Here is a 24,438-nt window from a genome sequence, read left to right on the forward strand (position 1 = left end):
ATGCACAAAAGTGGTGATCTGATGAAGGATGCATAAGTAATCGAGGGAACTCCTCAAAATTTATATGGAAACATGTGGTGACTTCGGTTTCGTGAGAAGTATTCTAAGCATATGCTACCAACAAGTGAGATTTTGCACCGAGATATACCTGGTATACCGTGGTTCGGAAGGTGCTGAGACAACTCCTGATTCTTTATAGATAAAAGTTTGGGAGTTTCGGCGTTGTTTTAAGAACGGAAAGCATATGCTACTATGCAAATTACATTCATCATCATCATCATCATCATCATCACTACCATATTATTATACCATACATCGTCCCATGGTTATGACTTATGAGCCTATAATGACCCTGTCATTGGTACTTTTCATAGTCTTTTAGATCGGGACTCGAGTTTGTCAAGCGATAATTGAAAAAAATCTATACTTAATATTATAAACCTGAAGAGTATGTTTGCTTGAACGCACTTATCTCAGGAACTACTGGCCCGATTTGGAAACTTATTTCAGTGTTAGATAGATCATTTATCGAGTAAGACTATAGGCTATATATTATCACGCTAAGACTAATGCGACCTAAGAACCGAAGAAAAACGTGGGAAATATTAGAAATTACGAACTACTGGAGCAATTTTTATGGCAATATTTGGCACAGATCTATATCTGTGCCAAATATTGCCATAAAAGTTGCGATTGGATTGGATACGATAATTATAATAAAACTATATGTCCCGCGCGGCTTCGCTTGCGTAAATTAGGAATTTTACGGAAACCTTCCCGGAAACCTTCCCGGAAATTTTCCCATAAAAAATAGCTACTATACTCTATAGTAGACCAAGTGAAGGGAGTAAGAACATAAGAGCTATTTTTGATGGGAAAATGTACGGTTTCCGTAAAATTCCTAATTTACGCGGGCGAAGCCGCGCGGGACATCTAGTCTATCGTGTTTAGCACTTACGCGGAACTCGGAAGTCACACAATATTTACAATGATAATTATATTTGCTAGTGCGAGCAAACCGGTTGGAATATCACTTTATCCGATAACGAGTGGTAGTTTTCCCTTCACTGTTTGTTTCGGAATATACTAATATCAAACATTTACTTACTTTCATATATGAATTATGATTTATGATATTCATATTCACAGTCATAAATTACAATGTGTTTATTATTCTAAACATGTTGGGTTTTGTTACTATGATTTAATTAAATTATAATTCTACTTTACGAATTAATTTCAATACATTACAAGTTAACGAGTATGCTATGAGCAAAATAAACAATATTAATTTATCGTTTCTAAATACAACGCAAAAAAGAGAACATTTTAAGTTTCAATATTAATGTCTGGATTTATGTATAGGCAGTATAGGTCATGACCTATGGGCAATAGCGTCCTATGGCGTCCTAAGGGGGTCGGCAGCGTCGTAGGATGGCGGCAGAGTTCGTACATAGGGGCGGCAAAATTATACGCATTAAAAATATAAATCCGGCGCTTGGTACCTACTAATCCTACTATTTACTAGCAGACAGCCCCTTTTTACCCGACTTCCAAATATGGAGGTTCTATTATTATGTTCGGCTGTGGATATTTTTTTGTAGTAAATAGAAAGCGTAGCAAGCCGTAGAAGTGCGTAGCATAGAATGTCGTAGGCCGTAGCGAGGAACTACGCCGCGTAGAGGCGCGTAGCGCAGCGTAACGCCTATTCTTTTTTAGGGTTCCATTTTTTGCCATTTGGCTACGGATTACTTATTTTAACCCCGACCAAAAAGAGGGGTGTTATATTTCTTTTATTAGTTTTTTTTTTTTGTTTCTTTTTCCAAGTACTCGTAAGTACTGTAACAATTTTTCAGATCTCACAACTATCACTGCCAATTAATATTTTTAGTTAATAAAGCAAAAGCAGCATTATCATTTTGATAACTAAAGTTAGCAATAACTTAATATTATCTATTGACGCTTTACACCACGTCAGTCTGGCCCCGTGTTAAGTACCTGAAGGACTTGTGTTACGGGTACCAGACAACGGAAATATATTTAATACTTTTATACTATACATATACCTATTTATGTATGCGTATCATATAATATGATACACATACATATTCAATATTTAATACACATCCATGACCCAGGAACTTTGAAAACTGTTTGTTCCATCGGCGGGATTCGAACCCGCGACCCCCCGCTTGAGCTACTAACAGCATGTCGTCAATAAAGTGAACTATTCGTTACAGATAGTAGCTATACACGCGGAACCGAAGCTGTTCGACAGCTACTACAATGGCTGCTGCAACGGCACCCTCTGGCCGCTGTTCCACTCGATGCCGGACCGCGCAACCTTCATCGCTGACCACTGGAACGCGTACATCAAGCTCAATAAAGAGTTTGCGGAGAAAACTGTGCAGGCTCTCAGACTATTGAATAAAGAGAACTGCGCGTCGCCGCCGATAGTATGGGTGCACGATTACCACCTTATGCTGGCTGCTAACTGGATTAGAGAGGTGAGCAAAGGGCTTTATTAGCGGCTCTTTTTTTAGGGTTCCGTACCCAAAGGGTAAAAACGGGACCCTATTACTAAGACTTCAATGTCTGTCTGACCGGTCTATCTGTCTGTAACTCAAGAACCGCTATAGCTAGATTTCTGAAATTTTCACAGATTGTGTATATCTGTTGCCGCTTTAACAACAAATACTAAAAACAAAATAAAATTAATATTTAAGGGGGGCTCCCATACAACAAACGTGATATTTTTGCTATTTTTTGGTCGATATCAATAACTGCAACACATAGGCACTTGAAATATTCACGAAATACTCAGTTATATTTGTACGTTAATAATCAATAATAAAATTTAAATAAATTAAATATTTAAGGGGGCTACCATACAAAAAAACACAATTTTCAGCCTATTTTTGCTCGATTGAGGTACGGAACCCTTCGTGTGCGAGTTTAACTCGCACTTGGCCGATTTTTATTATTTTATTTAAATGGCCATTTTTACCTGACAGAGGGAGTCAAAAGAATGGGTACGGGTTTGGAAAGGCTGTTTCTGTATGTATCAATGGAGAAGGCTGACACTTCATCAGGGAATATGCCTTAGCCTGTTCATTAGGTAGAGATTAAAGGTCAATTTTCAAATTGTAAGAGTGAGGTAAATTCAATTAGAATGAAGCTACAGAATCCCTATGGTTAATGATAGTCGTAAAGACGTGTGTTTCATTGACGCAACAAGCATCTAAACTACTTATACGATTGTAATCATTGAGAAGTAAATTTAGATTAGAACAAGTAACATACAATTTGCTAAGCTTATAGTTTTAATCTTTTTATTGTTTAAATAAGAAGAAATATTTTGTTACAGCGAGCTGAAGAGGAGAATTTGAAATTTAAACTAGCATTCTTCTTGCACATACCCTTCCCACCCTGGGACATCTTCCGCCTTTTACCCTGGTCGGATGTGGTCCTTCAGGGCATTTTAGGCGAGTAAAAAAAAATGTTTGTTTATCGACGAGTATTGTTAGAGTAATGCTAACTTGTTTTTGAAATATAATAGTTATTAAACATACTAATATTTCATTCGTTGGGACTTACAAAAAGTGGCCTAAAACGTCATAAAACTTTTATTTACAAAGTTATAAAAGTCCCCAGATTTAATATGGTACTGATAGTCTTAAAGTTATATTATCGACAAGTTTTAAAGTAATATAATATTGGTTTACAATTTAACCACTTTTCTGAAAGTGTAAGTTTACTTTTTAAATATTTTCAGGGTGCGACATGGTAGGTTTCCACATAACCGACTACTGTCTGAACTTCATCGACTGCTGTCAAAGGGAGTTGGGTTGCCGTGTCGACAGAAAGAACCTTCTTGTAGAACTCGGCGGCAGAACTATCTGCATCAGACCCCTTCCTATCGGAGTACCCTTCGACAGATTCGTGGCGTTAGCCCAGAAAGCTAAGCCGGTCCTTTCGACTAGTCAAAAAGTTATACTCGGAGTCGACAGGCTAGATTACACAAAAGGTCTAGTGCACAGACTGAAAGCCTTCGAGAGGCTGCTAGAGAAGCATCCAGAACACATAGAGAATGTGATTCTGATGCAAATAGCGGTGCCATCCAGAACCGACGTGAAGGAGTACCAGGATCTGAAAGAGGAGATGGATCAACTGGTGGGCAGGATCAACGGACGGTTTACCACACCCAACTGGTCTCCTATCAGGTAAGACACAGAAATGATCACTAGCTATAGAAAATACTAGCTTTTATTCGTCGTTTTTTGAAATATCATACCGGGCATACAAACTTTGATCCCCAAGGGGATGGAATTCTGATGAATTCTGGCCTACATCGTACCCTACATCATAAAAGGAATTCGTGTACGAAATTTCAAGCTTTTCATCTATCAGTCAGTCAGATTTCTTACATACAAAGTAAATTATAGGTTGGACATGTTTCCACTCACGATGGGACTTGGAACTGCTTTATCAGCTAGAGCTCTGTTACTTCTGATGGCACACTAACCAAGTCAATCACCGAAAATATCGGTCTACAACGTAGACCAGCCTTTCCCAAAGTGGGCGATAACGCTTCCTTGTGGGCGCTGAAGGTCTAAAGGGGGGAGTTTTTTTCTGAGTCTCACACCGCCCGTGTGAGACTCAGAAAAAAATAGGGGCGTTATGTAGAGGCCTGGGGGGTGATTTATTTCATCTGGGTGCATTTTAAATTAAAACAATGGCTGAAACATTTTTTTTTTCAAAGTGGGCGATAGACAAAATAAGTTTGGGAACTCCTGAGGCCTGATGTATAGTGTACATAATCCATCTTGTTCTAGATACATCTACGGCTGCGTGGGTCAGGACGAGCTGGCCGCGTTCTACCGTGACGCTGCTGTGGCTCTCGTCACACCGCTGCGAGACGGCATGAACCTCGTGGCTAAGGAATTCGTGGCGTGCCAGATCAAGCAACCCCCTGGTGTACTCATCGTGTCTCCCTTCGCTGGAGCCGGCGAGATGATGCACGAGGCGCTGATATGTAACCCCTATGAGCTCGACGACGCTGCTGAGGTTATACACAGGTAACAAAAGATACCTCCTTTTAACTGACCTTAATGAGGTTTTGTATTCGGCTGTGGATATTTTACTGGACGAGGGAATGCAAAAAGATGCACCTTCTTTCAGAGTTCTTTTTAGAAATACTATCAATAAGATTTTAGAGGCTAATCTTATTCAAACCACTTTAGAAATAGTTTTACGACTGTAACTTTCCACAGTATTAAATGACGCGTATATCTAAGCATAGCCAATAAATAGCCGTTATTATTGATATCATAAGTTTATTGTTTTGTTTTTTCGCCATCTTTAAATTGCCAGCAGTATATTGACGTCACGGGGTTATCACGGCCTGACGAAATGCTGGCCCCCGATAGTGCTACAATAACAGAAACAGCGCACTTCGCGTATCCCACATCTTATCGGGACAAAGGATTGTGTCGGGCAGAGTTCACGACCACTCCGTAAATAGTTCTGTAACTATGGTTCATTCTGAGTTGAAGATGAAAACTTAAACCTTTTTTATCTCATAAATTTGAAGAATTTATTATGATATCCTAATTTATAACAAAAAAAAGCATCCGTATGTTTTAAGAAATATAAACTATCATAGGGCATGGGCCCTCCGCCCCGAATCAGGCGTGAAGAAGTAAAAGACAGACAGACACACTTTCGCATTCATTATATTAATATGGAAATATAAATTGTTCCTATTGTCATGGCTCAATGAGAGACGAACTTAGTTCAACCTGCACCATAGACCATCACCATATAGATATACACACAAATGAAACACAATTTTATGTGCACTTTTTCCACTATTCATTAATTGAGTGGAAAAAGTGCATGTAAAATTGTGTTTTATTTGTGTTTAAAATGAATTTCCACCAAGAACCGACAGTAAAATCGATTACATATTTTACTTTATTGTACTATATTGAACCATAGTTGCAGATGTCCCGGTGAACTTTGTGTCACTTATACTAAACTTTTCCTATACTAAACCTTTGGTTTGATTTTCATTACTAAAATTAGCCAAATCGGTTAGCCGTTATCGAGTTATAGCATTACTAACACAATTGAAAATCCATTTTTATATATTATACATATAGATTATATCTTTTATCCGCAGAGCCCTCATAATGCCGGAGGACGAGCGCACGGTCCGCATGAACCACCTCCGGCGGCGGGAACAGCTCAACGACGTGGACAGCTGGATGAAGGCCTTCCTCAAGGCCATGGATTCCCTCGAGGAGGAGGCCGACGACATCGGAGCCACATCCATGCAGCCCGTCACCATAGACGACTTCAACGACTACCTCACCAAGTAATATACCCATACTCCTCCAAATCCAGTCGACGAACAAGTAATTATTTGCCTGATTTGAATGTGTGACTAACTTCACTCCTTGAGAACCAACACCTATCTTAGTGATATAACTTTCTCACGCGTGGATAACTCTGTATGATCAAGACATAAAAATCTTCAAAAATGTCCTTACCGAAAAAATTCAATGTATAAATGTATGACCACAACAAGCAAAAATTGACATAAGGCTTGCTTCTATTCTGCTTCCTAAGAACGAGGTGATTAGTTAACTTCTGCGTGTGTATACCTTTTATCTCTTCTTAACATATTTTGCATCTTCTTCCAGGTACATAGGCTTCACTCAGAAATTAGCTCTACTGCTGGACTACGACGGTACCCTAGCACCGATAGCTCCTCACCCCGATCTCGCCACCCTGCCCTTGGAGACCAAGCACACGCTCCAGCGGCTGTCCAACATGTCAGATGTCTACATCGCCATCATCTCTGGCAGAAACGTCAACAATGTTAAGGAAATGGTAAGAGACAAAAAAATAGAATGACTTGGTTAATGACTGGTCCTCTTTGTGGCATGGATTCCTTAAATTTTTACCCATTATGCAACATAAATCGTAGATCTGTAGGAATGTGGGAACAACCAATAAAACTTTGACTTTCTAAGTTGGGTGGATGGATTGTCTTTAAAATAGGCACGCCACAATTGGCGACGAAGTCTGATGAAATGGCCACCCGCGCGCCTGGCCTTGTGCCGGCAAATCACGGCGCGTGGCATCAATAACTCGTGATGTTATCGCCGGCCGCATCTATCTGTAAACACATTGTTATTGACCCCTGTGAAATGGTATCAATTGCACCTCTTTCTATAAGATCAAAGTCATGCACGAAATTGCCACGGTCAACGAAAGACACGTGATACCAGTATGTTGATTGTGGTCAATTGGTTGTGTCTTATCTTTCACTACTCCTGTCTCCTTTGGAAAAACGAGGATATAATCCTCAATGTTTGTAGTTTGAAGGATAAGTTTGATTGTACTGTCAAATACATTGTTAATACCATAAAGTTAATATACCTAGCGGAATAAACAAAGGCCTGAGCAAGAGAGATGTCACTATCAGTAAGACAGTAACACTGCGTGGTAAAAAGAGACGTGATACATGACAGCAGCACTCTTTTTTTGACGTCCAGTCGCCACGTGCCGCACGTTGACAATTTAATCTCATAGAAGTCATGTTCAATCATGCTTGTGTAAGTGTATACGTACACATATTTTTACACACAGATGAAACCAATTTCGGTTTCCTTTGACAGCTCGAGATTGTTGCTCTATTCCGCTAGGTATAAACTTTATGGTTAATACATAGCTACTTATTAGATCCAATCCGGAAAGTCGATTAGTTTCTGCTACGTTTGACATACTTTTAGAACCAGTAGATAGTATGCAACTATCACCTATTTTAGGTTTAAGTAAACTTGAATAGGTACCGAGATAAACTTTACCTTTGAATTATCATAAAGCAAATATTTCTATCCCACTTCTGATACGACCCGCCCCAGTTACAAACATTTATCGAATCGAACTTTGAATATATATTTTATCTACGAATTAATTAGGCTTGACCCTCGCGCGATAGAATTACATACCAAATTATGTAGTAATATCACACCACCTACAATTTATCAGTTTTGTCGTTTGTGGTCGCTTGCCTAATCTTCTTAATTTAGGAAATCGTACTTTCTTTCTAGACGTTGCTCGGTAAACTAATCAGATTGTTTCAGTCAGTTTTTTCTTTTAATAAATTTTTTTTATTACGTCATTTTAAGCTACATTCCTGCTTATGATTTGGCACTTCATATAGTGTACTTGTTAATTTTGTAGGTGGGAATAGAAGGCATCACGTACGCTGGTAACCACGGTCTGGAGATTCTGCATCCTGATGGCAGTAAATTCGTACATCCCATGCCTCTGGAGCTGCAAGACAAAGTGGTCGACTTGCTGAAATCGCTACAGGAACAGGTAAAATATGTTGTAGAAGCATCTTCTCCACATCTTATTTCCCTTCCACCAGAAGTAATTCGAAATGTTGAAGCATCGATAGCGAACCCATCATTTCACTGGTAATCTGTTATCGCTAGACATTTCAGCATCCATCAACTTCTAGCCACTGTTAAGCAAATTGGTATTTTGCACTGAACAGAACTAGTGTCCTATCATTCATACATATACATAATCTGTGTGTAAAAATTTGTTTACGTATACACTTACGTCTTACACAAGCATCTTTCTAAGAGATTAAATTGTCAACGTGCCGATAAGTGCTGACTGGACGTCAAACAGATGAAAAAAAGTTGGTTCTGCTGTTCTGGTCATGTATCACACGTCTCTTTTTACCACGCAGTGTTACTGATAGTGACATCTCGCTTGCTCAGGCCTTTTGTTTCTCTATTCCGCTAGGTATATTAACTTTATGCTCTGACCTCTATACGTCTGCCAGGTGTGCAAAGACGGAGCATGGGTGGAGAACAAGGGTGCACTCCTGACGTTCCACTACCGCGAGACGCCCGTGCACAAGCGCGCAGCACTCGCCGAGCAGGCGCGCAAGCTGATCGCCGCCGCCGGGTTCACGCCTGCGCCTGCGCATTGCGCGTTGGAAGCGCGCCCGCCTGTGCAGTGGAATAAGGGTATGTTCAACCAAAATCACAATCACACGGGAGAGCCATGTTTGGCACGAATTGGCCGGCTCGACCGGAGAAATACCACGTTCTCACAGAAAACTGGCGTGAAACAGCACTTGCGCTCGAGTGAATGAATTTACCGGAGGCCCAATCCCCTACCCTATTCCCTTCCCTGCCCCCCCTATTACCCTATTCCCTCTTAAAAGCCGGCAACGCACCTGCAGCTCTTCTGATGCTGCGAGTGTCCATGGGCGACGGAAGTTGCTTTCCATCAGGTGACCCGTTTGCTCGTTTGCCCCCTTATTTCATTTAAAAAAAATGGAAACCTGGAACCTTTAGTCAGAGTGCTCCCTAGACGGTAATTCAGCATGACATGCATCTACGTGACAGTATTAATTGTTGCATGACATGCCGATCGCGAAACGATCATGCGTGCATGTAATGCACATATTGCAGGACGAAAAATTAAAGAACTCGTCAATCAATGTACAGCACATAGTTTGCATGTCATTCACATCAACCAATACAATAAACGATCATGCGTGCATGGCAGCACGAAACGCATGTAATGCTGAATTATCGTCTATTTTGTGCTTTAGAAGCATAATATTTTGTTTATCTCCGTTGCGCGGCTCGGCCTTGACAAAAGTCATCGCCAAATAACCGTACCTTCTTGTTGGCGCGACATTTTGGATGGCTCATGTCTATTCTCATACATAATTTTGTTTTCGAACTTCACCTTTGAATTGAATGCCTCTTGACTAAACACTTTTTTCCGTAAGCGAAGCCGTGCTACATTCCAAAAACGTCTTGTGTCTTTTGTGTTTATGTTCTATCGATCTGTGGCATGATTATTTTGATATTTACAGGCCGAGCATCGATCTACATTCTACGCACGGCATTCGGTCTGGACTGGAGTGAGAGGATCAGGATCATATACGCCGGTGATGACGCCACAGACGAAGATGCTATGATGGTAAATACCTACATGCTTTAAAATACTAAAAAAAAGTTTATAGTCATAACTCATAACATTATAATATGATAATGGCACGAAAAGCTAGTATAGCTTATCGTCTTCGCAGCTGGCATTGCATAGAGTCTAGAGACAACTCTATCAATAAGCTGTTAGTTAAGGAAAAGATGATTCGGTGCACAAATATGTTTTCTACACTACGAATAATAAAAACTAAGGAAACGTAACTCCCATACTTCAATCGTTTTGAATTTGGTCCTTTCTTTTCGCAAACTAAAATAATATGGCAATAGCTACGAAACACTACACTACATTCAAATTGACAAAAAAAGCCGTCGACAATAATTGTCACTTCTATAATTACACAAAATTCTTGCATGTATTCGGGTCACATTTTGTAGAATCGGAACCTACATCGGAACAAATTTTTTGACACAGTTACTCTTCCTTAGTTTTTATTATTCGTAGTTTCTACGATGTACTAGCTTTTCTTTAGCCTAAGCGTTACATAGAGACAAGTCTACGTCGAACATGACTTGTTCATAAAACCCCTCTCTTCACAGGCGCTCAAAGGTATGGCGGCGACGTTCCGTGTGGCATCGTCCAACATCATCAAGACGTCGGCCGAGCGTCGTCTGCCCTCGACCGACTCAGTTCTAGCGATGCTCAAGTGGATAGAGCGTCACTTCTCTCGCCGCAAGCCGCGCAATTCCCTCACGTACAAAACGGCGCGTAAGGCTCGCGACACCATTCAGACGCACATGTCGTACCAGCCGCTTGAGAAGTCGCCGCTGCACACGCCTCCCCGCTCCCCGCCGCGGTCGCCCGACAAAACTTCGTCGGACTCCAATTAGATCGGATTTTAAGGGCATCTAGATAAGCACATATAAAGCGAGACATCCCATCGCATCGCAAAATCGCACCATGTATGAATGTATGGATGGAAATGAAAACCTTTCTTTGTTTTGTTAAGTTTCAAAGGTCAGGATAGGTGTAACCTTCGCTGGAATCATTACATTACATAAATACTCCCTAAAAACTTGTCTAGTGCTCTAAATCAGATAATCGTGTGTTTTAGTTTTAACCGTCAATATCTCGGTCACCGATTATTAAGGTTAGATCCATCGTTCAAAAAAAACAACCGCATTAAAACCCGTGCGTCCCGTCCCTCCCTCGAATTTATTGATCTGAGTGTTGTTCCTAATCCCACTTCTGATATTCCAACATTCGTTTTGTAGATGTTTTGTGAACCACGTACTAACTTTTTTTTCAAATACTTTATTCACTTTAAAATTACATGTTTTACAATAAACATTAATAGGTACGCAAAACTGAACTCACTAGCTGCCAGTAATTGCTCTTATGATGCTACACGTTTTCAATTGAAAATAACATTTCAAGTGTTAACATTCCGAATCTGCATTTTGTACCCAAAAACTAAAAAGTTTAGATTAATAGTAATTCACTATTTCACAAGCATTTTTCAAAATCTATCTGGAAAATATTACTTTTGAAGTCTGTACAAAAATTTTGGAAAATTTACAAATGTTTATACAATTTCAAGTATTACACTTTTTAATGAATATAGATTTACGCAAAACGAATTAAGATATGAGAATATTATCTGTCACTACTGCACACACATCAAATTCTTCGGCGCAAAATGAATGGCAAAATTTTGTTAAAAGAGTAAATGTTTTGCTCGGTTACAATATAGAAATTATTAAAATCGCTACATTTTGCACATTTTGCGCCGATATTACTGCTTTTTTGACGCACATAAAGTGTATGCCAATGTGATCAATTAGTTATTAGTTTTAATTTTATTTGCAGCTGTTATTGTTAAATTAGCCGAAAGAATATTCTATGTAAATAATAGTAGTAAGAAATATTTTCATTTTTGCAAATAGCATTTTATTTTTCAACATTAGTCGATAAGAAACAGGAATATCAATCAATTAAATGTTGTATGTTTGTTTTCAAAAGACAAATGTATATATTTGCGTCATATACTTCCTACGTCAAACTATGGAATCCAGTTCATACTCATACAATTTTAGTATAAATATTATACTCTGATAATTTCATATTGATAATTCTATATTTATAGTGATAATTGATGAATGATACTTAGTGAAATGATAATTTCATATTTATAGTTTTATAAACAGAAAGTACTTATTTTAAAGAAACTCTGAGAACTACAAAAATAATTTAAAGTATTCATAATTTTTCAGTCTTATTTTTTTTCCTTAAAACGATCACTTAAGTCAAAAGCCGTGATTAAAAAAAGAAAATCCAAAGACTTATATACTCTCTAATCGTCGAGGCTTCTAGAAGCCATTGCAAAGTAGATGTGCTAAATTTCATATTTTTGTAGATTTAGACTTTAGATGCTAAAATAAAAATGTATTTATTTCTCGATTTAAAATAAAACCTTGTTCTTTTGTTGCATAAAACACATGTCATGTAATTTACAGTAAGGATATAGATAAGGTCCCATACGCACTATGCGATTTTCCAACGTTACAACTGCGTTGTAGTCAAACTACAAATGGATGTGACGTCGCGTAGTACACACGGGGCCTAAGGAATGTTTCTATATATTTAGTATTCACGTTTCGTTCTACATCTTCAACGTGATGTATTTTTGTGATAAATGTTTTGTATAACGTATTCGAATAAAATTTACAATGGATGGAAAATAGTCTTTTATTTAGAAATACATATTCTGTACAAAAGCGAGAATTCAGTACATTTTCAATTGGAATGTAAGTATTAATTATGGAGTGTAGATGGGGGAGAACTATCTCTGTATGTAAAAAGTGGCCGCTGAAATGCGTTAAATTAGGGTGGCGCTACAGTAGCAACAGGGTACATTTTAAATCATTTAGCAGCTGTTATTTCAGCTACTAAAGGTTATATTTTAATATACTTCAATTTATATTTTGTCACCAAAGGCTACATTCATTCCATACCCTTTGCTGCAGCTAGCGCCACTCTTGGAGGATTTTTCAACTGTTATTTACTGCGTACAGCTGGACACTTTTTCAAATATCCCCCATATAAGATAGTTCTCCTCCATAGTATTAATGAAGCCACGTTGCTCCATATTGCGGTGCGTCAAATCAACGACGTTTTATCATAATGTATTAGAGCATTTCTCAAAAAAATTGTACCATTTCTTAGAAAATATGATAAAATAAAAATGTTTAAATATTACCGATTTTTTTATTTTAAGATATGGGTAAATGTCTACAAAATTTGGAATAGGGGTTGTTTTCAGATATAAAATGTTAATAACTAGAAAAATCTATTAAAACAAACCTGTGGTGCAGAAAATTTCCTATTTTGTTACCTTTACTAGATTACGTAAATTCAATGTTGAATTGTGTTATAAGAAATTTTATTTGATTATATGGGATAACAAAACAAAATTTAATTTGTTTTTAAAATATCTGTCTATTTTTAACAGTAGAATCTTAAAATATAGTCGGTAATGTTTCCTTTACGTTACTATTCGGCCACAACTCTTTCTCATCTTTACAATATTGAGTCTATTTTATCTTGTATAATTTTTTTATACATATATAATGCAAAAACGAAGTTTTTATTTTTGTCTTCATCACAAAAACATAATAATATCCTAATAAAATATTAAAAGAACCAAAGAAATATGCGTACGATTTTATGGGACAGTAACCAAAATATAATTTTGGTAACAAAATAGGATTTCTTAAACCTAGTCTACACAGTAGTACAAATAAAAAAATCTGTTATATTTAAGAGTATCATTTCTGTGTTTCTTTGCGATCCTTTGGTTAATAAATCAGTATCTGAAACAAAATATTGTTTGTCTAATCTTATTACATAATAATCAAAAATATCAATGTTGCTTAAAATTATGTGACAAAACAAGATGAGCAAATTATAGAATCTTTAAAAGCTTAGCTACGACTCATGTAATTTTCATAATTATTATAATAAAAATCACATAGTCAACACTCTGCCTTACAATTTCCTATTTTGTTACCTTCTTTTCCTTATATACGTTACCACTCAAAAGTAACAAAAAAGGAAGTAACGAATAAAGTTAAATAAACTTTTCAACTTGTATACGCATACAACTAAAACTAATACTCGTTTATGATTTGACTTACGAAATCAAGATTGGGAGCTTTAATGGATCATATGGCGAAATAATAATAATATTAGAGCTTACCTGCGTTTCTTGGGTAACAAAGACTGGAAATTTTGTGGACCTTTACGCTAATAGACAACCTTCTGTTCGCGCACGTGGAACGTAAAAGAAATATCAAAACGAAAATAAGATGGATATCGAGCTTAACAATTTTGCCACTATACTAAAACATATTTATACCAAAAAAGACTCCAAAATTTTAAAAAATATGGTCACAAAAAAGGAATTTCAAAGAGGAACTTTTTCCGCGATACAATAAAAACATTATTTATTAAATAAATTTGTTCAAATACCACCAAATATTCTTTTTAAATGATTGATGGTCTTGCAGCCCTAAATAAATACATAAGTTGTTTCAAAAATTTCCGCAAGGCCTTACAAATACAACCAATTGTTTGGGAAGGTATGAAATTGGGACACGTCACTTTTCATACGACTAGATTAGACCGATTTTCAAAATATTTTTATAGTTAATAATTTCGACAGCTGGAACAGTCTCTCAGTGAATCACCTATCATGGCCATGCCATCAGATGCCATGATCAAGGTGTATAGCTTTTCGAAGCAGTACCAGGTTTTTATACCTTCCAGGGAGGACTGGGAAAGGAAAAATCCAATCGATGTCCGCCCTAGCGACATAGTTTGGTTCACGGATGGATCAAGGAAAGACAACCGTGCGGGAGCCGGAATCTACGGAGGCAGGCCACCAAAAGGCAAATACGCCTGTTTGGGGGAGTTTGCGACCGTGTTTCAGGCTGAAGTCTTCGCTATCCTCGGTTGTTCACTAGAAAGCCTGGAGATGGCCCTAGTTAATAAAAACGTTTTTATCTTCTCCGATAGTCAAGCTGCACTTAAAGCACTGACTGCCGCAGAAGTCTCGTCCAAATTAGTTCTGGAATGCATTGAGACGTTAAACATGCTGGGAAGGAACAACAACATCCGCCTAGTATGGGTCCCGGGCCACAGCAACGTCCCCGGCAATGAAACCGCTGACGAGCTGGCTAGGCTTGGGGCCGAGAGTCTCATATATGGTCCAGAACCAGTCTGTGGTATAACTCCCAGTACCACAAAGCAAGTGCTCAAGGAATGGGGTCACAGACTATGCAGGAAGCAATGGGCTGAGACCCCTGGCCTTGAACACTCCAAGGCACTAATTCCTGACTTCAACAAGAAACAATCAGAATTAGTGCTCACCTTGGGTAGGAACCAATTAAAAATCCTTACCAGAAGCCTAACTGGGCACTGCAAGCTCAACAAACACCTAAACAGAATGGGTATTTGTAGCATAATGACTTGCAGATTCTGTGAGGAGGAGGATGAAACACCTATTCACCTTCTCCTCGACTGCCCTGCTCTACTACAGAGCAGGAACAGGCACCTTGGTCGCCACGAATACTCGTCCACAGAGGAAATTCGTGGCACCAACCCCAACCATATCGTTCAATTTATGAGCAGTATAGGGTTGGGGATGATACTCTAGTGCGAAGGAGTCACAATAGATCCTCATGGGTCGCAGTGACGTCAGGGCTACAGTGACCTGCCTTATTTAAAAAAAAAAATACTAATATAATTCTAATTTGTAAATGCCTTTTACTGAATTTATTAAATTTACTACGTATATAATTTAATAGAAACGGGTAATGGTTAATTTTATTTATAGAAAAACATATTTTAAAATGTGGGACAAAGATTTAGATAGATAGTACATTTTTTTTGAGAAATGCTCATTATGTATTAGAACTTAGACGCGATCAACGAATTTACAAGGTAACAAAACCGGAGGCATGGCGATACGTTCTGATGGCCGATACTATACCGTTGTATTCGTGCAGACATTGACGCTACAATGAACTGCGGCGCTGGACAAGTGGCAAGCGATTATCGTAAACGCTAACGCTACAAAATGTATGCGATTTGATATAAGTTATCGCTTCGCTAGCGATTACTAATGTCAAATCCCATACATTTTGTAGCGTTAGCGTTTACGATAATCGCTTGCCACTTGGCTAGCCCCGCCGCGCTGTAGGTACTGCAGATTCAACACGAACGTCGTAATGTTATTTTGTTATGTATCGTAGCGTCGACGCGACATCAATCTGTCACAAAGCGTTATTTCAATCCGTTCCGACTACGCAACGCAAAGAAGGAATGTGGCTTCTCCAACAGTAAACTCACTGCAACGTTTTGTTCTTACAGTTGGCTGGCTACGGCACATAGCCACTGATGGCTCATTGGGCTTCTTGGAGACAGAAATCAAACCAAAGAGTTGGTAACCCAACTTTGGAAACATTCGAATGTACTATTAGAGAAGTTGATTCCTACGCAGATGGGGGGTCTACGTAGTTTGGTCGCGTTACGTCAAACCCAGCCGACAGATCACAATTCACAGCTAACATTGAATTGACATGATCCGACCAAATGACGTTGGTCTGTCAGCTGCCTAGGAATCAGTTTCCTCGATGGTACAAAACACCATTTATTAACAAGCCAAAAGTATACTGTTTTATGCAATCAAATAATGTTTGCTTACTCAATTTTATTACAAGCCAAACATAAAACTTTTATTTGAGAAGAAAGAGAACAACTTTTAACCGGCCGCCTAGACAAGCAATTTTATAGTCAATGTCACTTATTGCATAATATTATTTACCGTCTAGGATTGATATATTGACAATAAAATTGCTCGTCTAGGGGCCGGCTAAGTCGGTAAAAATACATCGATTAAATTATACATGAACCTGCAATAGGTTTATTACCATAATATTCACAAAAACTATGGTATGCAATATTTTTAATCTTATTTTGTGCATTAAATTGTTTATGTATTTTGTGTGCTATTGATATAACTAAGTTTACGTTTTTTATCATAAATACAAACATAATAATGAGACATTTACTTGACAATAATAAAATTATTTAATTAATTGCAATCATAAATCACTTTAGATTTTATTACTGCTAAAATAAAATAAAATAATAATAGTTTAATGTTTGACTAGGACAAACCAGTCGTTTCTGTTCATACAAGGCTGATTTGGCGCGTGGTCAAAATTAGAACGACTGTCCCCTACTATAATAATTGTAAAGTGTCAATTGAGGGACAGTCGTTTCACATAAGAGCTATATCAAAAAAATCCTCGTCACATTTCGGGTATTAAATAAGTACACACTTACGTTTAATACTGGCTTAAACGATGGTAAGTCTAGTCAACAAAATAATGTATAATTTCGGTAACTGCATGCCAAAAAAATTTAATCCGAAGGTATATTCACAGAAGTGATGAACGAAAACCTGTATCTCACATATGGCTATGATTAGCCTCGATTATATTTTCTGTGCCTGATCACATGTATGGTTTTTTGCACACGCATTTAATGAAATACACAAGAAAATTTAGAAAACTAGGAAAAACCTATTTCTATCCATCTGTACAAGTTAAAACATACGACATATATTATTTTTACATTAGAAAAACTTCTTAATATACACTAATTATCCTAAAATATTTATATCACAATAATAAATACAAATAATAAACTGGACTATATTATTACCTAGACATTACTGTGTGAGACGACCAGCCACGACAGTATGAAATAGAATAAGCATATCGGATACATGGCAAGACACTTTTTACCTTCTGGTTGACTGTCTCCAAGGAACTTTGTTGCAGCTAAAAAATAAAAATAGTCTTATAAATAAACACAGGGAATTCATAGAGAAACATAATGCATTTACAATACAGCAATTCAAATGGAAATTAATATTTTGCAACACATAAGATACTAGTCAGGACAATTTAAGGTGGTACCAGCGGTCATTGATCTTTCTAGACTAGGAGCTAAAATACTCGCACTGCATTCAGAAGTGGACTATTATATTTTCATTGGATAACAACTTGGTTACCTCTTCTGGGGTGATATGATAATCTCCGACTTTTTGTGAACACAGTATGAATTAAGTATATCACTAATAGGCTACTTGACCTAATTTTTTTCTTCATGCTAATCGCTTCTTAATCATTCATTTTCACAAAAAAAACTAATATTTTAATATTTTACACAGTAGAAACCCATAAAAATGTTAATTGAAAAATATGCCTTATAAATGGCGCCGAAAACACTGTCCGCCATAGTGTGACATCATACGTTTTGTATTTTAGACTCTCTTTATTGAACATTTTTTGTGAGCTAAATGTACGAGTCTAAAAGTGCCCAAAAATTATAAAAGAATTAAATAAGAAATTAGAAATAATTAGTAATGTTGAAAACTTTTGGAGAAAAGTTTTGGCCATTTCATTTCCCGTCTACAATAAATGGAGATAATTTATAAAACTGATGTTTTATTTGAATTATTCAAGAAAATATATTTTACAAATCTTTCTAGGCTTATTCTTATTATTTATGAACAAATAAACTTACATATAACGAGCGCGATAAATAAAAGATATTAAATTACAAGTATGATGACGTCACATCCAAATCGGAAGTACCGCAAAAGCGTTTTCGTCAGTACAAATCCTATTTTCATAAAATCATATTTTCAAATCGACTTTATTTATCAATCATAAGCTTGTATTTGATGATAAGGGTGAAATACGGTTTCCTAGGCCAAGTTCTACTAGAAATATGCATTTCGTTCAATGAAATTGAATATAGGTCAAGTAGCCTATTCACATCGTGTATGCAAAATACGATATCAACCTTAGACTAGAAACATTTTGTCAATTGCGGTTTGTATAGAAAAGGACAAGTTCTTCTTCTATATCTTAATAACTTTAATGTATAGTGCGTCAAGAACGCGTGCGTTTCTTCACTTTCTTGACACACTATAAACTATAAATTCATGGTTTATTGGCTGATTTTGACCCGACCAAATTGTATAGGTTAGCAATTTGCCTAAGATTAATTGATACATATAATAATACAAATGACTTACCAAAGGTAGCCCAAGTAAATCCAAACATGGAGATTGTGAACCGTAGAAAGAAGAGGAATGTATTTTGTGTAGTAAACAGTATCACTCTACATATCACTAGAGATATTGCGATTGGCAGCAAACAATAGCCCAGCACACACACTGATTGAAAGAATGAACTGAAAAGAAAAAAACTTATGAGACTATTGTTAATCAAATTAGACTAATTCTTTTTAGGGTTCCGTATCCAAATGGCAAAAAACGGAACCCTTATACATTCGTCATGTCTGTCTGTCCGTCCGTATGTCTGTGACATACCACTTTTGTCCGAAACTATAAGAGCTATACTATTGAAACTTGGTAAGTAGATGTAGTCTGTGAACCGCATTAAGATTTTGATACAAAAATGGAAAAAAATATTAAAAATTTTAGGGGTCTCCTGTCCCCATAGGTACAACTGAAAAAAAAATTTACCTAACCTGTATGTGTGGGGTATCTATGTATAGGTCTTTAAAAATCATATTGAGGTTTCTAATATCATATTTTTCTAACCAGAATAATTTGCGAGAGAGACTCAATGAACTGGTAAGATAAAGTGGTAAAATGTTTGTGTCCCCCCCCCTCTAACTTCTAAGCATGCCGCATGATAAGTCTAAAAAATATATATGATGTACATTACTATAAAAACTACCAACGAAAATTGGTTTGAACGAGATCTAGCAAGTAGTTTTTTTTATACGTCATTAAATCAACTGAAATATAAATTTCATAAAAATAAACCTTATTGCTGCTGCGGAATTTTTCATGGGCGAGTCCAACTCGCACTGGCCGGTGCGAAAAAACGGCCGGTTTTTTTTATTTACACATTTTACACAGCTTTATAAGTCACAGTATTCCATCTTTCCTCCTTATATTGATAAGGCCTTTCCTCCTTAAATATTTGGCACAGTATTTAAGTTTTTTAATGAAGACACAAACAAATAAAATATACTTACATGTTACCACCTAAAAGTTTTGAGTTTAACGTAACTACGGCGGCTCCAATCCACACAAGTACAAACACTTCAGCAAACTCGGGGCCACCGTCGTTGGAGTTGTCGGCACGTTCCGTACTACCTTGTAGTATTGTGGCCATGAATGTACAGAGCAATAGCGGACCCCATAAATCCCCTGAAATTATACATTTTTATTATTTATTGTTTGTAATATATTGTTGGGATACATTCATGTAGAGCAGGGGTTCCCAAACTTATTTTGTCTACTGCCTACTTTGAGAAAAAATTATGTTTTAGCGCTTCCATTGTTTAAATTTTAAATGCATCCAGATGAAATGAAATAACAAATCACCCCCAAGCCTGCATTTTTTTTCTGGGTCCCACACCCCCTTTAGACCTTCAGCGCCCACAAGGGGGCATTATCGCCCACTTTGGGAAAGGCTGATGTAGAGTGTGTAAAATAATATATGGTGTGTTAAGTATTTAAATTGAATGTAGTTGAATATATAGTGAGTAAAATCACATATTTATTAAACTACTGCATGTACTTTTCCAGAACTCAAAAAATTCCCATAACCAATTTTATTTAAATTGGTTTAGCAATTGAAGTATCAAGAGGTAAGAGATAGATATTTCTTTTCATTTATAATATTAGAATGGGTACAAAATTAATCACTAGCATAACTCACATTCTTTTAATAAACTGGTTTTCTCTCTTGGTATGAGGACATGAAAGAATTTGTTACCAACTGCTCTTAGATCACGTAGCTGAAAAATAAAACAAATATGGCTAATTTCAATGTATAAATCTATAATTTTTTTTTCCTTCTTATCTGCAATCAGTATTTAACTATAAGCAGGTGAGATGTACTACGCATGGCAGGTAGAGTGCTTCTACCACTGTAGATAGCATTACTCATAGTTTACTATAATTTAGTTCTTTCATTTAAAAGATGTCCTTCCTTTTCAGGCGCTTGTTATAATTACGGCTAACAAGGCCAGAAGCTAAAGCATTCGGGTGGACCTCTAGCCTTTTTTTGTATTTTTCTGTGGACCTCAGTATCTCCTCTTTTATGGTCGGTATGTCTAAATTTTTATGAACCTCCACATTAATCTATAAATGCACATAATAATATCACCCTTATGGTTAGTACTCACCATTAAGTAATACCTACAGGTATTACTTAATGGTTTTACTCCAAAGCAAAGTAAAAGTTATTGTGTGGACCACAAAACTCACAACTCGAAGGCTTGCCTCGAGCCGGCTCGAAGGAATTAAATAAATCTAATTTCCTTCTAACTTACTAGATGCGAGTCGTCGAGCTTCACTCTAGCGTATGTACAAATTGTGAGACTTGCTAAGTGCAGCCACCATTTCCTTAGTTGAACAGACATCTTTTGGCTCGAACAATTCGGTGAAAACTTAACGTCGCACGGCACTCAATAGATTAATTCTGAATGTGTGGACAAAAGACCAAGCTGTGGGTTTTACTCTATGTGATTGCTCAATCGATTAAATCTGTATTTGAGTACTTAGCATTATATTATGAATTGATAGCAGTAAGTGCAGTATCATGGATTTTATAATAAAGTAATATTACTCTTGCAGTGAAGACGAGTAAATTACTTTACTCGTCTTCACTGTGTCAGTAAATTAAAACTTACAAATGTCTCCTTGATAGGCTCATCGAGTGTATTGAATTCCATGCTATCACCAGTTGTTGGCCCTCTTCCTGGAATATTCATTTCACCCTCTACAACACCTACATCCCCCGCTGGGTACATCTGAAAGGTTGAGAATGGAAAAATTAATAAAATTTCTGATTTCGAATTACTAGTTGTTTACGTCTAGTTCCAGATGCAATATTTCCACTATCATAATTAATTTATATAGAAACTTTAAACTATCATGTAAATTATATTCTAAATGAGTGGTTTAATTAATATTTTTACTTGAAATTCAAAAGCAAATGGCAAATTCACTCCATTTGCCGAACATACTTACATCGTACTTGGAATCAAAAGTCGTCATATTTAGTGAATGGTTTCACTTTATAACCTAAAAAGTATTATTTCTATCACTTTCAGCTATTATTAATGTAGATTTCAGCACTTAATTTTGTGAAACAACAACAAAATCTAACTAATCCATGAATCCAACATACCAACACATCAATTACAAAATGTCAAAATCGTAAATGACAGATTGACACTTGACACTGTCTACAGATAAAAAATATAACACCTTCTTCTTTCTCTTTTTTTGGCAAAAAATTATATTTGCAACTTAATAGGGTAAATTACTTGGATAGGGTAAACTAATTGGACAGCTGTAACAGTCATTGGAAGAAGCACAAAAACACAATATTTTTTAATGTTGCTTTAAAAATTGCCTGTTTTTAAAGTTAAAGAACACCTGATTTTAAAGAAAAACAGGTAGTTTTTAAAGCAACCTTAATAAATATATTATAGTGTTTTTGTGCTCTGTCCAATGACTAGAACTGTCCAGTCACTAGTCATGTTCACCCTATTAATAATATAATTATAAAACCCTTTTTTACATCGATAAATTAATGGAGAAATCCAGTCAGATCTCAAAGTAGCACAGAGGGCTATTTGTGTAGTTACTCGAGCGTCATGGAGACCTAATATGTTTTTTAGATTATGTAAAACTGATTTTGAAATAATAATCTGAGCGTTTTTTATTTTAGCGATAAGTTCAGAAACTGCCAAGTGCGTGTCGGGCCACGCGCAATATAGGGCTCCTTAATCCGTAGTACCACGGCTTGTTTTTTTTAAAAAATGTAAGGTCATTGGTCAATGAATACATAGACTTAATATATACTGTCGTATATATATTTTACTATCGATAGTTTAGTCCGTACGAGTTATTTTACCTGAGTTTATATAAGATATAAATAATATGCAACTTTGACAGATTTTGTATTTCAAATTAGGTATCATTCACACATCATCACATTTTAATTGGCAAAAAAGGTGACGATTGAAAAGTAGATACACATTTTCGTTTGGAATGATTTTTCAGTCGTCATTCGTCGGATATGTTATGACTTATGACATGAGGTTCTTATAGGGGTAAATAATATACACATAACACATTATAAAGTTACTTATTTATTACTCAGGTAAAATCTATCTAAATGTAAATCAGCCCTTACATTGCTACATTGAAAGTAAACGTTGAAAGTAAACAACACACATAGTATATTATATTTTATTCTTAAATTAAATACATATCATAAAATAGCATAATACTTTTGGGAGTGCCTCCGCTGCCGGCGCCGGCTCCCAAAAATATCAGTAATGGGAACTACGGTAAGTATACTGCCGGCAGCAGAGATATAAAACAACGACTGCCGGCGCTAGCACTCAAAATGGGAGCCGGTGATAATGCGTAAAGCGCTAGGTTCCAGTGCCGATACACAAATTTTAAAAAGAAATAATAATTATAATCTCAATTTATATATTCGACTTTACCGACTTCCAAAGGTGAAGGTTTGGTACCTATTTGTTCGGCTGTGGATATTTTAGTTTATTGTGATGCATTTTCTTAGCTTAGCTTTACCTTAGCTATCTTTTTTCAGCTACCAAAAAGTAAGATTTTGCACCACAGCTACAGTTATAAACTCCGTGGTATACTTCCGAAGGTACTGAACAGAACTTCAGATTCCTTATACATGTTAGAGAGTTTCAGCGTTGTTTAAAGAAGCAAATATATTGTCTTTAAATGCTACTATGCAGATCACATTTATCAGCATCTTCATCATCACCACCATTAACCCATCCAAGATTCAAGCCCCATACGAGCACCGGTGATCGCGACAACAATAGAATACAATAGCATTTCCGAGAATCCCCGATCGAAGGATTCAAATAATTATGCATCCTTACAATTATTATGACCTTATTATTTGTACTTTTCATAGTCATTTAGCTCAAGTCTAATGTTTTTGATCATTATTCTGTTTGACAAGTGATATTTGCCGAATAGGCGCCGGCAGCCTATTCGGCAAACATCGCGTGACTTCGGCAAACTACGGATTTCGGAAAACGGCGCTGGCAGCCATTTTGGCAACCAGCGCCGGCAGCGGAGGCACTCCCTAATACTTTTTATTACAATAATTTTTAACCGACTTTAAGGAGGAGGTTAGACGTTCGGCTGTGGATATAATATTTTTTGTGTATGTTCAACGACTATTCCGCCGTTTGTGAACCGATTTGAAGGTAAAGACAATAGTAATATTGTACTTAAATGAACTAAAAAGTATTAAATAA

General features: G+C 36.7%; 2 protein-coding genes and 1 long non-coding RNA gene across 3 annotated transcripts in view; 1 reads left to right on the top strand and 2 right to left on the bottom strand.

The window, feature by feature from the left end:
* Positions 1-11,047, top strand: part of LOC121739957 (alpha,alpha-trehalose-phosphate synthase [UDP-forming]) — a 32,706-nt gene extending 21,659 nt beyond the window's left edge. The window contains exons 3-12 of the mRNA XM_042132598.1: positions 2,241-2,507; positions 3,368-3,485; positions 3,776-4,223; positions 4,836-5,078; positions 6,185-6,379; positions 6,708-6,897; positions 8,257-8,394; positions 8,873-9,059; positions 9,923-10,029; positions 10,593-11,047. Coding sequence (XP_041988532.1) covers positions 2,241-2,507; positions 3,368-3,485; positions 3,776-4,223; positions 4,836-5,078; positions 6,185-6,379; positions 6,708-6,897; positions 8,257-8,394; positions 8,873-9,059; positions 9,923-10,029; positions 10,593-10,883 — 2,184 coding nt within the window. The 3' untranslated portion in view covers positions 10,884-11,047. The remainder of the gene's footprint in view (positions 1-2,240; positions 2,508-3,367; positions 3,486-3,775; positions 4,224-4,835; positions 5,079-6,184; positions 6,380-6,707; positions 6,898-8,256; positions 8,395-8,872; positions 9,060-9,922; positions 10,030-10,592) is intronic.
* Positions 11,048-11,128: 81 nt separating this feature from the next.
* Positions 11,129-11,396, bottom strand: LOC121739960. The gene is made up of 2 exons (XR_006037512.1): positions 11,355-11,396; positions 11,129-11,290 (listed from the first exon to the last, which is right to left on the bottom strand). It is a non-coding gene; the product is annotated as an uncharacterized LOC121739960 (long non-coding RNA).
* Positions 11,397-17,165: 5,769 nt separating this feature from the next.
* Positions 17,166-22,306, bottom strand: LOC121739959 (protein YIPF6). The gene is made up of 6 exons (XM_042132603.1): positions 22,148-22,306; positions 21,808-21,927; positions 20,832-20,910; positions 20,143-20,317; positions 19,169-19,326; positions 17,166-17,903 (listed from the first exon to the last, which is right to left on the bottom strand). Exons 1-6 carry the CDS (start codon positions 22,172-22,174, stop codon positions 17,785-17,787), a joined length of 678 nt encoding a protein of 225 aa, XP_041988537.1. The 5' UTR covers positions 22,175-22,306; the 3' UTR covers positions 17,166-17,784.
* Between the last annotated feature and the right edge of the window lie 2,132 nt (positions 22,307-24,438).

Source organism: Aricia agestis, chromosome 2 (assembly GCF_905147365.1).
Source record: "Aricia agestis chromosome 2, ilAriAges1.1, whole genome shotgun sequence".
Classification (NCBI taxonomy): Eukaryota; Metazoa; Arthropoda; class Insecta; order Lepidoptera; family Lycaenidae; genus Aricia; species Aricia agestis.

Coding starts and splice junctions, on each gene's coding strand:
- LOC121739959 (XM_042132603.1), bottom strand. CDS start 22,174: ATGACGACTTTTGATTCCAAGTACGAT. Junction 21,928..22,147: donor CTTTTGATTCCAAGTACGAT/GTAAGTATGTTC, acceptor TCAACCTTTCAG/ATGTACCCAGCGGGGGATGT. Junction 20,318..20,831: donor AACCAGTTTATTAAAAGAAT/GTGAGTTATGCT, acceptor GTATAATTTCAG/GGGATTTATGGGGTCCGCTA.